Here is a 15,415-nt window from a genome sequence, read left to right on the forward strand (position 1 = left end):
TCAGCACAAAATCTGCCACATATGGCTTCCTACCCACCTCAACCAGCAGCAACTCTTACTCAACCTAAACCACCAATCCAAAGCCGGCCAAACCATCTAGCCACCAAAGTACACCCAATGACTACCAGATCACAGAGTCATAGCAACCTTGTCATTTTGTCACGCCCAATACATTGTCTCTAAAAATCCCCATAACTCATAAGCAAGCCAAGCTAATTCCCCATTGGAATTAAAAAATTCAACCAACTTTGATGCTCTTGTTCGCACCCATACTTGGGATTTTGTTCCATGTGACTCTTCCAAAAATGTGGTGGATTGTAAATGGTTATCCTGAGTTAATGTCACGACCCAAGGGTATACCCTAGGTGTAACATGGCGTACTTGACCCGAAGGGGTCTCATACTAGCTCTTAGCATAATCATAACATAAGATAATAGAAAAGTATAGAAAATTTAAAACTTCTTTTAAATCATACAATCGAAAACATTTTTATAAACAAAGCAGAAGTCTTTACTACACATTTTACTCAAACCATCTATTAAACTCTTGAATAAAAACCTTGGGACGCATCCCATACAAAGTCTAAAACATAAAGAAATGACATAAAGGGAAATAAGGGATGTTGTCCTCGAAGCTATGAGGACTCACCATGTCTTCAACTCTTCTTTCTTCTTAGAACCCTAGCCTCCAAAGGGACTCAATCTCCAAAACCCTAAATCTGATTAGAATGTAGGCAATATGCGTTAGTACAAAATGTACCAGGTATGAAAGCTAACATAACAACATAAGAGCATCGCAACATGGTTAGTCAACATAAAACATAATCACAAGATATAATAACATAGTCAAAGCATAATCTCCAACATAAGCATCATCTAATCATAAGTCCACATAAGACATAGTTAATGAGCAAAGGAGATAAGTCATAATCACATAAAAATAAATAAGTCTTAGTCATCTATAACATAATAGGACCATTCTCAAGTAACCTCAAAAGCATTTGTGTGCAAGGCATGAATAGCATCCCATAATACCACCCAAGCCAAGTACCCCTTTTTAGTCATCTTGATCATATTTTATATAGATGGTCAACTCTTAAATTCCCTTCCATCAGTGTACCATACTCCTAAGAAACCTCAAGGCACACTTGTGTAATGCATGAAAGGTATCCCATACTACCCTTCACACTAATCTTAACCTTGAAGTCAACCTAGTCATATTCACCCTCCTTTGGCCTCATTATCAGCTTAACTTTCATATCCAAGGGAATCTCTCACCATGAGTCACTTATAGCAAGGAATGCAACTATAGCACAATCCTATCTCAAAACTCTTCTTTAGTAACCCTAAGTCATACTTGTGCAATGCATGAATAGCACCCCATAATAGTACTCATGCTAAGTACTACTTTTAGGTACTCATACTAATACTTCTTGATTTGGAACCCAGTTCCTCTCTTAAAGTTTAGAACATTATGAGGTAGTCTCTTAAGCACATCTTAGTTCATTATTAGATTGAACCCTACGAGATACTTCCTTTAGTATGTCTAAGTTCAATATTAGCATGGATACTTTGAGATGCTTAGTTAAGCATGTCTAAATCCAATTATACTATGAACACTATGCGGTACTCTCTCTTAAGTATGTCTAAGTTCATTTTTCACATGGACCGTATGAGATACTACCTTAAGCATGTTTAAGTCCATTTACACTCTTGAACACCATGAGTTACTTCATTATATAAGTCTTAGTTCGTTATGCTATTGCACACAATGAGATGCTTCTCAAGCATGTCTTAGTTCATTGGATATGGAGATTGCTACTAGAAACATTAACTCAACTACATGAAGGCTCCCATCACATGAGACCTAACTTTGGGAACACCCACACTCTACTATGTAAGAGTTCCCCCTTAAACTTGGATAGTCCTCACATCAACTAGGTGTGGTTCTACTTTCTACTTGGAGCCTGGACCTTTCTTGTGTGACACTCCGTCTCATTGTCAATATCCACTTGGTGCCAAACATACACCCCAAGATTACTTGTTAAGCCTTGCTTAATACTCATCTCTTATGGAAGGATGTCCTTGACAATCAATCCATGCTCAAGTGATTATATCACTTTCATTTATCAAGCACTTATAGGATAGGTTAGGTGAGTATAGTCCTTTCACCACAATCCAACCTTGTAGACTTCTATTCTCTTTTAGACTTTGCTCTCAAAACCTCTACATCAATAGTTAATCACATTAGCTTCACCCTAAAGCCCTAGCTATCATGATCACAAACCTTACTCTCAAGGTTTCTTTCTAAATCTCTTCTTTATACCTAGATTTCAAGGTATTTTGATCACATCTTGCATTACTTGGTCATTCTATTCACAATTGATCATAAAGGTTCAAATTCAACTTTACGTGTCAATATTAATCATATTAAATAAGAACTAGTTCAATTTATGATTATATGTTCCTAACTTTGAACAATAAAAACACATAACATGGATTTAGGAAGATCACTCATGAACCTTCAGTTTCACCTCTCCTGGCATAAACCCACATAAATCACATTCATCAATTTAGACTAGGGTTTACCATTGAAAACACATAAATTCATTTTAATATCACTAAACAAAGCTAAATAAACCATAATTAGGTATTATCCACTAGATTGGAATCATACCCAAACCCTACCCACAATGTAAGACGAACCCTACCTAGATTTGGGTTTTTGATCCACAATTGAGAGATTATTAAGGGGGGGCTCTATGGCTGGAAGAACCCATAGATGAAAATCCAAACATACCTTTAATCAAAGACCTAACACAAGCCTTCAACAATGGAGGTTGTTCTTGGTCCAACCTTCAAGCTCTATCTTTTTCTTCTTCTTCTTCTTCTTCTTGGGTTTTCTAAAGAGAGAAATATTGAGAGAAGACTAATTTGGGGGGTTTGATTTGGGTCTTGTGAAAAGTGACTTAAAATGGGAGGCTAATGACATAAAATACCTTATATAGGTGACTAAAACTCATATAAAATGACCCCCACTTAAAACTAATTAAAAAGGATTTTACTAATTTAACCCTCACTTGTCAGCCTCTTGCCAGGGACAACGACCACTTTGACGGCTCGTCAATGGAACCACAACCCGTAGTGTTTCCGGTGGTCCCTTGATTAGTAGCCCTCCCAACTTGGCATGCCTCCATGAGGCTAAGGCAGGACCACGAGAACTCCCACAATTCGTGGTCAAGACCACGAGTCGTGGTGATGGTCGTGGTCTTGGGGCAGTAGCTTTGCCTCAAGGCTTGACTTCCCACAAGACTAAGGGGTCTTCACGGACCGTGGTCAAGACCACTAGTCGTGAACCCTAGGCAGTGCATGGCCAAGGTTGGGCAGCCTTGGCCTTTGGCTTAGTCTTTGCCCCCTTGCCATGACACTTGCCCTTGCCTTCCACACCCAAACCTTAGGTTGTCTTCTAAACTACGGGGTCTAACACGTACCTTGATGTTCAACCACTAAACCTCTCATTCTATGTATGGGAAGTCTCATCTACGACTCTATTCCTCATACATCAAACTCTAGAACCCGAGATTGTGGCTACTAGTTAGGTCTACTTGTTTCTGAGGTATTACAATATCTCCCCATTGGGAACATTCGTCCTCGAATGACTTTTCTAAACACTGCTTAAAGGAAATGACTCTAAACTAGCAGTCCATCATGCATGCATTACATCTAAATGCACACAATCAAACAAGGAAACTTTAATTCCAAGCTAAACATATGCAATGCAGCACTTGGGAGTATGAACTATTTCTACCAACCCAAAATGCATGAAATCTCACAACTAATCATATTCATAGGAGGAACTACATTCTCCAAACTAACCATACTCAACATACTCTCATGGAGCTCATATGCAATTTTATCTCTAAAAGAATTCATTTCAAGGAGGAATCTTTCAACTCCCAAAATTAAGGCGTGCTCATAATTCATCTCATGAAGTCTACATGCAACTATACTCAATGCACTACAACATGAGGAAAACAATGCATATAAGTCATTTCTAACAAGATCTAAGCATTTTCATGAACATGCATATTAGGAAATCATGGCAACATATAAATACACAATAGCTAAATAGGCACACTATCTCCCCCTTGGGAGTAAGCAAACCTACACAAACTCTTCCAAACATCATTCATGCTAAGGACAACTTCAAAGTCCAACATAACAAGTCACAAAAGACAAGAAAATCTGGAATTTTACTAAAGCATAAAACACATACCGGAAGAGACATGAGGAGATCACTCTTGATCTTCTGTAGATTGGACCGCATAAAATCTATTCTTCTTTTGAGCACCATCATCCGAACCACTAGAGGCAACTTTCTTATCCTCTCTTCCCTTAGCCTTAAGAACTGGACAATCTCTTATTTTGTGTACATCTTTACCACACCCATAGAAACCATCCATGCCTGCTACGGACTTACCATAATGACTCCTCCAACACTTGGGTCAAGTAGATTTGGGAAATGGATAGCCACTACCCTTCTCTTGGTCAAACATAGGGGTGTTGGAAGAATCTTAATCGGAATACTTTTGTTTAGTCCTAGGCCTATATTCTCCATCAGACTTAGCATTAGAAAAGTTCACATCATTGGTTCTAGCCCTCTTTACACCCTTATTCATTTTCTTGAGCTTTTTCTCCTCAATTTGTTCGGCATGAACCATAAGACTTGAAATATTTATACTAGGGATAAGCATTGCCGAACGACACTCATTATCTACCAAGTCGGACACTCTCATCACAAACTTAGTCATTCTAGCCCTTTAGTCCGCCACTAGAGTTGGAGCATACTTGGATAGTTGGGTGAACCTAAGAGTTATTCCTTCACACTCATACCTCCTTCACAAAGGCTAATGAATTCTTGCATCTTTCATTCCCTCAACTGTAGGGCAAAGAACCTATCAAAGAATGCTTCCTTGAACCCTTCCTACTCTATTGGGCCCACTTCTACTGGCCTATTATCTTTCCATTGTTCATACCAAATTTGTGCTATATCCCTCAATTAATAAGCGGCTGGCTCCACTTTCTCTACCGTAGTAAATCTCATGATAGCAAGCACCTTATGCACCTCATCTATGAAACCTTGAGGATCTTCCTCCACCTTGGATCCATAAAACTCTGGAGGGTTCATCCTAAAAAACTTTCTCACCCACAAAGCAACTGAATTCACATTTGGATTAGCCCAAGAAAATGCTTCCTTATTCGCTTGGGTCGTCAAGGCTTGAGTTAATATTTGGAAATTCAACCTTCTTTCCACATTTTTCATAGCCCTCGCATCAATAGGAACCTGAGGAAGAGCTTGTGGTGGAACTTGGAGAGGAACCTATTGCTCCTCATCACCTTCCTCAAATCTCCTAGCATTAGACCTTGTATTCGCCATACCCTGAAAAACAACGAACACGGATTAGAAGAAGGGGCTACTAAAGCCAAACTCTATGGCACGACTAAGAGAATGAGGAAGTGGGGTTTCCTAAACATCCATAAGCCTCCTATTCATAAATGTGGCGCGCTTCACATTTATGAACAAGACTATACTAGACGTGGTTTGAGACAATCCTAGAACCATTCTAAACCTTGTGCTATAATTACTAAGTTTGTCACGACCCAAGGGTATACCCTAGGTGTAACATGGCGTACTTGACCCAGAAGGGGTCTCATAAAAGCCCTTAGCCTAATCATTACATAAGATAATAGAAAAGTATAGAAAATTTAAAACTTCTTTTAAAACATACAATCGAAAACATTTTTATAAAGAAAGCGGAAGTCTTTACTACACCTTTGTCTCAAACCATCTATAAAACTCTTGAATAAAAGCCTTGGGATGCAGCCCATACAGAGTCTAAAATATAAAGAAATGACATAAAGGGAAATAAGGGATGTCGTGCTTGAAACTATGAGGACTCACCAAGTCTTCAACTTTTCTTTCTTCTTAGAAACCTAGCCTCCAAAGGACTCAATCTCCAAAATCCTACATTTGATTAGAATGTAGGAAATATGCGTTAGTACAAAATGTACCAAGTATTAAAGCTAACATAACATAAGAGCATCGCAACAAGGCTAGTCAACATAAGACATAATCACAAGAGATAATAACATAGTCATAGCATAATCTCCAACATAAGCATCATATAATCATAAGTTAACATAAGACATAGTTAATGAGCATATGAGATACGTCATAATCACATAAACATAGATGACTCTTAGTCATCTATACCGTAATAGCACCATTCTCAAGTAACCTCAAAAGCATACATGTGCAACGAATGAATAGCATCCCATAATACCACCCAAGCCAAGTAGCCCTTTTTAGTCATCTTGACCATAGTCTATATACATGGTCAACTCATAACGTCCTTTCCATAAGGGCACCATACTCCTAAGTAACCTCAAGGCACACTTGTGTAATGCATGAAAGACATCCCATAATACCCTTCACACTAAGCTTAACCTTGAAGTCAACCTAGTCATATTCACTCTCCTTTGGCCTCATTACTAGCTTAACTTTCATAACCAAGGGAATCTCTCACCTTGAGTCACTTATAGCAATGAAGGCAACTATAGCACAATCATATCTCAAAACTCTTCTTTAGTAACCCTAAGTCATACTTGTGCAATGCATGAATAGCATCCCATAATACTACTCATGCTAAGTACTACTTTTAGGTACTCATACTAATACTTCTTGATTTGGAACCTAGTTCCTCTCTTTAAGTTTAGAACATTATGAGGTACTCTCTTAAGCACATCTTAGTTCATTATTAGATTGAACCCTATGAGATACTTCCTTTAGTATGTCAAAGTTCAATATTAGAATGGATACTATGAGATGCTTAGTTAAGCATGTCTAAATGCAATTATACTAAGAACACTAGGAGATACTCTCTCTTTAGTATGTCTAAGTTCCTTTTTCACATAGACCCTATGAGATACTACCTTAAGCATGCCTATGTCCATTTACACTCTTGAACATTATGAGTTACTTTATTAAGTAAGTCTTAGTTCGTTATGCTTTTGAACACTATGAGATGCTTGTCAAGGATGTCTTAATTCATGGGATATGGAGATTTCTACTAAAAACCTTAACTCAACTACGTGAAGGCTCCCATCTCATGAGACCTAAATTTGGGAAAACCCACACTCTACTACGTAAGAGTTCCCCCGTTAACTTGGATAGTCCTCACATCAACTAGGTGTGGTTCTTCTTTCTACCTGGAGCCCGGACCCTTTCTTGTGTGAAACTCCGTCTCATTTTCAATATCCACTTGGAGCCAAGCATACACCCCTAGATTTACTTGTTATGCCTTGCTTAACACTTATCTCTTATGGAAGGATGTCCTTGACAATCAATCCATGCTCAATTGATTTTATCACTTTCATCTATCAAGCACTTATAGGGTAGGTTAGGTGAGTATAGGCCTTTCACCACAATACAACCTATTATACTTCTATTCTCTTTTAGACTTTACTCTAAAAACCTTTATATCAATAGTTAATCACATTAGCTTCACCCTAAAGCCCTAGCTATCATGATCACAAACTTTACTCTCAAGGTTTCTTTCTTAATCTCTTATTTATGCCTAGATTTGAAGGTATTTTGATCACATCTTGCATTACTAGGTGATTCTAGTCACAATTGATCATAAAGGTTCAAATTCAACTTTACATGTCAAGATCAATCATATTAGTTAAGGTCTAGTTCAATTTATGATTATATGTTCCTAACTTTGAACAATTACAATACATGACATGGATTTAGGAAGATCACTCATGAACCTTCAATTTCACCTCTAATGGCATAAACCCACATAAATCACATTCATGAATTTAGACTAGGGTTTACCATTGAAATCACATAAATTCATCATAATATCACTAAACAAATCTAAATCAACCATAATTAGGTATTATCCACTAGATTGGAATCATACCCAAACCCTACGCAGAATGTAAGAAGAACCCTAGCTAGATTTGGGTTTTTGATCCACAATTGAGGGATTACTAAGGCGGGTCTCTATGGGTGGAAGAACCCATAGATGAAAATAGAAACATACCTTTAATCAAAGCCCTAACATAAGGTTTCAACAATGGAGGTTGTTCTTGGTCCAACCTTCAAGCTCTATCTTATTATTCTTCTTCTTCGGTTATCTAGAGAGAGAAATATTGAGAGAAGACTAATTTTGGAGGTTTATTTGGGTCTTGTGAAAATTGACTTAAAATGGGAGGCTAATGACCTAAAATACTTATATAGGTGAATAATACTATTATAAAACGACCCCAACTTAAAACTAATTAAAAAGGAAAATACTAATTTAACCTTCACTTGGCAGCCCCTTGCCAGGGACTATGGCCACTTTAATGGCTCGTCAAGTGAACCACGGTCTGTGGTGGTGCCCGTTGTCCCTTTACCAGTAGCCTTCCCAACTTGTCATGCCTCCATGATGCTAAGGCAGGACCACGAGACCTCCCACGATCTGTGGTAGAGACCATGAGTCGTGGTGATGGTCGTGGTCTTGGGGCAATAGCCTTGATTCAAGGCTTGACTTCCCACGAGACTAAGGGGACTTCACGGACACCTTCACGGATCGTGGTCAAGACCACTGGTCGTGAACCCTAGGCAGTGCATGGCCAAGGTTGGGCAGCCTTGGCCTTTGTCTTAGGCTTTGCCCCCTTGACATGGCACTTGCCCTTGCCTTCCTCACCCAAACCTTAGGTGGTCTTCTAAACTACGGGGTCTAACACGTACCTTGACGTTCAACCACTAAACCTCTCATTCTAAGTACGGAAAGTCTCATCTACGACACTATTCCTCATACATCAAACTCTAGAACCCGAGCTTGTGGCTACTAGTTAGGTCTACTAGTTTCCGGGGTATTATAGTTAAACATAAACCTGACGGTTCTGTTGATAGGTACAAGACTCATTTGGTTGCCAAGGCATTTACAAAGCACCCTGGACTTAATTATCATTCCACTTTTAGTCCAGTAGTCAAGCCTGCTATTGTGCGTCTTGTCCTAACTATCGCCACTCAACTCTACTGGCATGCCGATCAGTTGGATGTTAACAATGCCTTCTTGCAGGGTCTTCCTACTGAAGTAGTTTATATGCGACAGCCACCGGGATTCGGAAACTCTGGGAGTCCTACCCATGTTTGTTATCTTCAGAAGGCAATTTATGGTCTTAAATAGGCTCCTCGTTGATTTAACGTTTCAAGAACACCTCATCCAATTCTAGGTGTTCAACAATCGTAAATCAGTATAAAACCCAACTAAATGAGTTGGGGTCAAATCCCACAGGGAGCGCTACATGTTTTAGATTCAATTAGGAAGTATAAATGTTGTCAAATCAGTCATAGGAATAAAAATTATCGTATAAAGTCATCATTCAAATCAAGGGGTGACACGAATGTCAAATGGGGGTTTTGGTTTTGATTAAGAACTACAAACAGTCACAAACAATACAAAATAACAATAATGAGACGGGTTCTTGGGATGTGATTGATTATAGGCTAATATAGACATATGGGTAATTTCAACTATTAGTAAATAGCTAGATATTAGTAACTATTAGTAAACAATTACCCTGAATCAAGTGATTTCTCTCGAACAAACATGCACATTAAAAGCAACCCACACCTTAATCCATTCACTCTCTCGAGCTAAATGGTTGGGATAGGGTTTAGGATTTACTCTCTCGAGTTGAACCCAGGTCAACCCAATACCCACAAAACATCAATCAAAAACATTAGTTTTAAAACCTCTCTCTCGAGCAAGCCAAGAACACAAACATTGAACTGCATTTGCAACTACAATTCTTAAGTTGAACCAAAATTACTGATTGAAATCACTTTTAAATAACATTTGAACTAACAATTAGCAATACCCATAAGCTAAATCAACCCATAATCACATAATCACACCTCAAGAATTAGGGTTTTAGCTAGACATTATAAAAAGGTAAAAACCGTTATCAAATTGTTTGTCCATCAACTGGGTAAGAGTGATTTCGTCTTTACAATGCTTCAATTTGATGAACTTCAAAAACCACTTCCAATCTTTCAAAAGTGAATTTCTTCAATCCCTCAAAGCTAAGGAAAACTAGAGAAAAACTGTCTCCAGATGCTCAAAACTTAATAATAAATTGTTCTAAAGATTATTTGATACTAAACTAAATGTAGAAACAGGACGTCTCTGTCCCTTCACCTGACACCTACTGCTAGGCAGAAATCCCCGCTTTCATTGAGGGAATTTATTGAAGTCTGAAATCTACTTTAAACGATCCTATTTGGTCAAATACCTAGCGACAAACTCCTATCTTCCTTTCATTATGGTATTTTTGAACAAGTTCCTAGATAAAAAGCCTAAAGGTTTTCTTCTTGATGAGACAACCTGGAACAAGAACCAAACCTGACAGCGAGAGGAGAGGAGAGACCATTTTCATGAGAGAGGGACGAGCAAGTGACAGATTGGGAAAAAAATAGGTAGGCCTTCTGAGCGGTCATTTAGGGGCCTTATTAGCGACCCATCATTCTTCACTAAGTTGTCAGAGTCCGATCGAAGTGAAAAAGAGATAGAGGAATCCTTGCTCATAGATGTGAATTGAAAAGCAAGCCCGAATTCTTTTTATTAGGCTCTATAGTCTGGTACCTATCCCTGGTAAGGTCTGATTGTTAACCGTAAGTCTTGTTTTGACCGTGGGAAGGTGAACTTTGCAAAAGTGCTTATTTGGTTGGGAAGAATAGGACTTCTGACTCCAAGCCTGCCCTATCCAAAATTTTCAGCTATTGATGTAGCCTCTTGTCGATACTACTAGTCTTTTCGCTACCTACAAGAAAAATCCCATCAAGACAGATTGAAAAAATATATTTATAGTTGCCGAAAATAAGCTACGAAAGTTGCTTCGGCAAAGTAAGTCGGGCTCGCTGATCCACTCAGATAGCCGCCATTTGGTCTCTTACACCACCCTTTCACCTTGACATTCAACATCCTTAAGGTCTGTAACTTTGGGCGATCCATCTTGGCATCGCGGATTCACTCGGGGATTCGCCAACTTCTCCTTTTCATCGCCGACTTAGTTCTTTCCTTCAGAGCTTGGCACAATGGAACTTTAGGAGGACATCTGAGCCACTAGGCGACACGCCGAGTGCTCTTGGCGATCCTCAGGCTCACCCTTCTTCACTTCTTTAGCCTGTTTTGTTCCTTTCTGCCTTTTAGTGTCCTTGCTTTGTTCCTCAATTCATATTCCTGAAAATCATGGATTTAACATTAGTTATTGGCACAAAATAAGCATTTGAGGACACTAAATCTATACAAACAAAGCCCTAAATGAGTCCAAATCCAGGACTCATCACTCATGCTTGTTTTACAGAACTAAAAAATTATCTCCTTACTTTGGGTTTTGTTAAGTCGCATTCTGATTCCTCACTCTTCATTATGCATAAAGCTAGGTTCACTGTGTATATTTCAGTTTATGTGGATGATATCTTAGTGACTGGTAATCACCAACAAGATGTTCATTATATCATTGAGGCTTTTTCTCAACATTTTTTACTAAAGGACTTAGGACCTCTTTATTACTTTCTTGGTATTGAGGTCATTCGTTCTTCTGTTAGTCTTCTGCTCTCTCAAGAAAAGTACACTATGGAATTTTTACATCAGGTAGCTATGGATAACTGCAGCGGTGTTTCCACACTTATGGCATCTACTATAGTTTTTTATCCATCGCCTGATGATCATATAGTTCATAGTTCCTTATATTGATGCATTATTGGTAAACTTCATTACCTTTCTTTCACTCGTCCGAACATAGCTTTTCCTGTCAGCAAGTTGTCACAGGCTATGCATCAACCATTTATGTTTCATTGGGTTGCTCTTAAACTACTTCTCTGCTATTTTCATTCAACTTCCTCTTTTGGTGTGCTCATTGCCAATGCAACTGATCGTAGGTTTCTCGCGTACTCTAACTCAGACTGGGCAGGGGATCCTCATGATCACACATCGACCACTAGTTAGGTTATCTATCTTGGTAGTTCCTCTATTTTATGGCCTTCAAAGAAGCAGCGTTCAATTTCTCATTCTTCTACAGAGGCATAATTTCGGGCAGTTGTTGTTGTTGTTTCTAAAACTAACTAGCTCACCCATCTTATTCAACAGCTTCAGCTTCCTATAACTTCTGTTCCAAGTGTTCTCTGTGACAATATCAATACTACTTATATTTGTGCGAATCTTGTTTTCCATAGCCGCATGAAGCTTGTGGCCATTGACATCCATTTTGTCTGTGAGCAGGTTGAGCACAAACAACTGGAAGTTGCCCATTTACATGTTGCTGATCACGTTGTTGATCTTCTTACAAAGCATCTTCCGCGTGAAATTTTTGGTAACTATTTCTCCAAATTTGGCGTAGTAAACCTGGACGCCAACTTGCGGGGGCCTAATAACGGCTAGAATCTAAGACTCTTTTTACCTGTAGGACTCTTCTTACTTTTAGGACTCTTTTTTTCATTTATCAGCCCTTTTTATCTTTAGAAGTGTAATTACATATGTTTCTATAAGTGGTTATTTTATTTCGAGCCTTGAATGTAATACAATGGCTATATAAAGGCCAACACAGTAATCAATACAAACAAGTTAATATGTGTCCTGTTCTTCTCTTTCTCCTTAGTGATTACCAACAACTCCCAGCTACCCCTAAGAATTGGAGAGAATATTTACTCCTTCCAATTATGTGTAATTACCCATGTGAATTACATGTATAATTACCCCTGCCAATTATACCAATTACATGCTGACAAAGTAATTGCATGACCAACCAAGCAAGTCAGACATTGCAATTGCACCCAATTACACCAAATTCAATTACATGAATGACTTTCAAACAAACCCTTAGTGATAATAGATTTTTATTTTAGTGACAATATTTAATTTCACAAGAATATTTAGTAGTAATTTAGTTAATGCATTATAGGTGCGTGCTTCAAGGAAGCATTTCCTTTAAGGCTTGAGACATTTTATCCATTAGCAAAATAATAGAAACTCCATTATATTCTCTACAACCTGGTTGGCACAAAAGAAAAAGATGGTAGTCATGGCCAAGTGTAACTAATGGATGGGTTGATTGGGTTGATAAGCTGGAGAAGGTAAAAAGGGATACATGAAGAACTGCTTGTATATAAGATGCCATAGAGTTATCTAAAATCGACATCACTGAAATTCTCCTAAGGGTTCAGGTGAAACACCCCTTAAAATTCAAGTGTGTTACAAAATTCTGGCTTGGTTTATTCTGTAGCCCTGAATTTGTCAAGATCTATCTTCGTAGATCTACTTATGACAAGACCTTCCATAGGCTTATGCTGACGTTTGATTCACCTGAAAACAATCTTAAGGAGTGTTCTGTTAATTCTTTATTTTATGTCCATGTTACTAAGGCAATTGACGTGGATTGTCTTCCAAAAATATCCTATGAATCTATTATATTTCTTAGTTCTGTCAATGGGTTGATATGTGTTTCCATTGAGGAAAAAGATGTGTTTCTCTGGAATCCGTCAATTAGGAAGCTCAAGAAATAGCCTAGTTCTGGAACCGATTCCTTTTACATGTATGATTCTGGATACGATGAGCTTCATGATGATTATAAGGTCGTGGCAATCACAAGAATTGTGGGTGATGACAATTCAGGCTATAATGTGGGCAAAATATGTAGTCTAAATAGTAAATCTTTGAAACGTTTTGATGACATACGAAGTGCGATTCAAAGTTATAAATTAGGTATGCTTGTGAATGGGAAGCTTCATTGGGATATTACTAATAAGATTTCTATTAATTATTATGATTGGGTCATCCTTGTTGTTGACTTGGTTGATGGGAGATGGAATGAAATAGAGAACCCATTACGGAGAAGGAACGTTTTATTCTATTCCGTACCTTGGTGCATTAGGAAATGAAATTTCTATGATTTGTCAATCTACCATGAGTCAGGTGGACGTATGGGTTATGAAAGAGTACGGAGTTAAGGAATCTTTGACAAAGATGTTTCACATTAGCAACAGGGTGTATTATTTATTTGGTCCGTCCTTTTGCATGTCAAGTGAAGGTGAATTTTTGTTTGAGAACACATCATTCTTCATGATTTACAATCAACATGATGACTCAAAGAGATTTCCAAGAAAGTCAAACTATGATCACCTTGAAGAGGCACGACTCTACATTGAAAGCCTTGTTTGGCCCTTTTGCGAAACATACTAGGAATGCAACAACATCAGAGTACGTGACATCTGATCTCAGTTAGTGTGTTGGGACGTAACATCCGATCAGTTCAACAAGCCACAATCACAATCACAATGTACATTCTCATAGTCATATAATAAAGTGTTGATTCATGGCATACAATCATTCGTTCATATTCATTCACATTTAATGTGATCAATAGTGCAACATTCGCATACATACATGCATTACAATGAAGCAAATACTAACATACATCACACAAACATGAAATCAAACCATCACCTACCTCGAAAACAAGCTTGAATCCTTCTAAGAAACATGATTCTTCCCTTTCCGAATTCTTTCCGCTTATTCTAAGTCTACAAACAACAAATTAATGCAAGAATCAATAAATGAGACCTAATTACCGAGATTACAATTGAAATTATCAACCTTAGGCCAAACCCAAGATCCCAATACCAACTTAGGGCTTTTCCACTATTAGTTTTCAGGTCAAAACCCTCCCCATTGATAATAACCCATAAATCTAAGTTCTACAAATCAAAAAATGGATTAGTGGAGCAAAATCCTTACCTTTAGCACAAAAAATAGTGGAAAACTGTCAAGAAATTCCCTATGGTCAACTCCTAGCTCTCAAGAATGAAACTTACAGAAAATAACATTTTTGGGATTTAATTCTGACTTAATTCATGACTAGCTCGTCGTAGCGGGACCCAACCCGACGCAAAGGTCCCGCCCTGGCGGGAATCATCCCTCCTTGACAACTTTCACAAAAACAGAGAGTCAAAAGTTGAGTTTCCAACCCCCATTTCACAACACACCTTCAACCCATGACACTCAGAAACTACCCGTTCACACTAAGATCAGTTTCAGGAGTTCTACTCGCCCGAATTCGATTCCGTGAAGTTGTACGGGTTCCTTAACGTCTTTGTTATCTACTCATGTGATCAAAATCATAATTAGATATCTCATTAATTACCATATCTCCTAGACCTCTCATGACTCCGATTTCATCCAAATCTGGACTAGGCTAGGAATTTTCGAGTTGCAATGAAAAAGTTTTTCGGCCCAAATTTTTTTTGACGACTCTCATTACAGAGTTTCACCAAAGTCCAATATAACTTCTCATATCATAAC

The 15,415-nt window shown here is 38.2% G+C and overlaps 1 protein-coding gene across 1 annotated transcript in view; it reads left to right on the forward strand.

Annotated features, from left to right (window-relative positions):
- LOC107059523 (uncharacterized) overlaps positions 1 to 12,499 on the forward strand; it is a 60,205-nt gene extending 47,706 nt beyond the window's left edge. The window contains exons 2-3 of the mRNA XM_015306094.1: positions 8,968 to 9,223; positions 12,209 to 12,499. Coding sequence (XP_015161580.1) covers positions 8,968 to 9,223; positions 12,209 to 12,499 — 547 coding nt within the window. The remainder of the gene's footprint in view (positions 1 to 8,967; positions 9,224 to 12,208) is intronic.
- The last annotated feature ends 2,916 nt before the right edge of the window (positions 12,500 to 15,415 follow it).

This window comes from Solanum tuberosum, unplaced genomic scaffold (genome assembly GCF_000226075.1).
Source record: "Solanum tuberosum cultivar DM 1-3 516 R44 unplaced genomic scaffold, SolTub_3.0 scf00023, whole genome shotgun sequence".
Taxonomy (NCBI): Eukaryota; Viridiplantae; Streptophyta; class Magnoliopsida; order Solanales; family Solanaceae; genus Solanum; species Solanum tuberosum.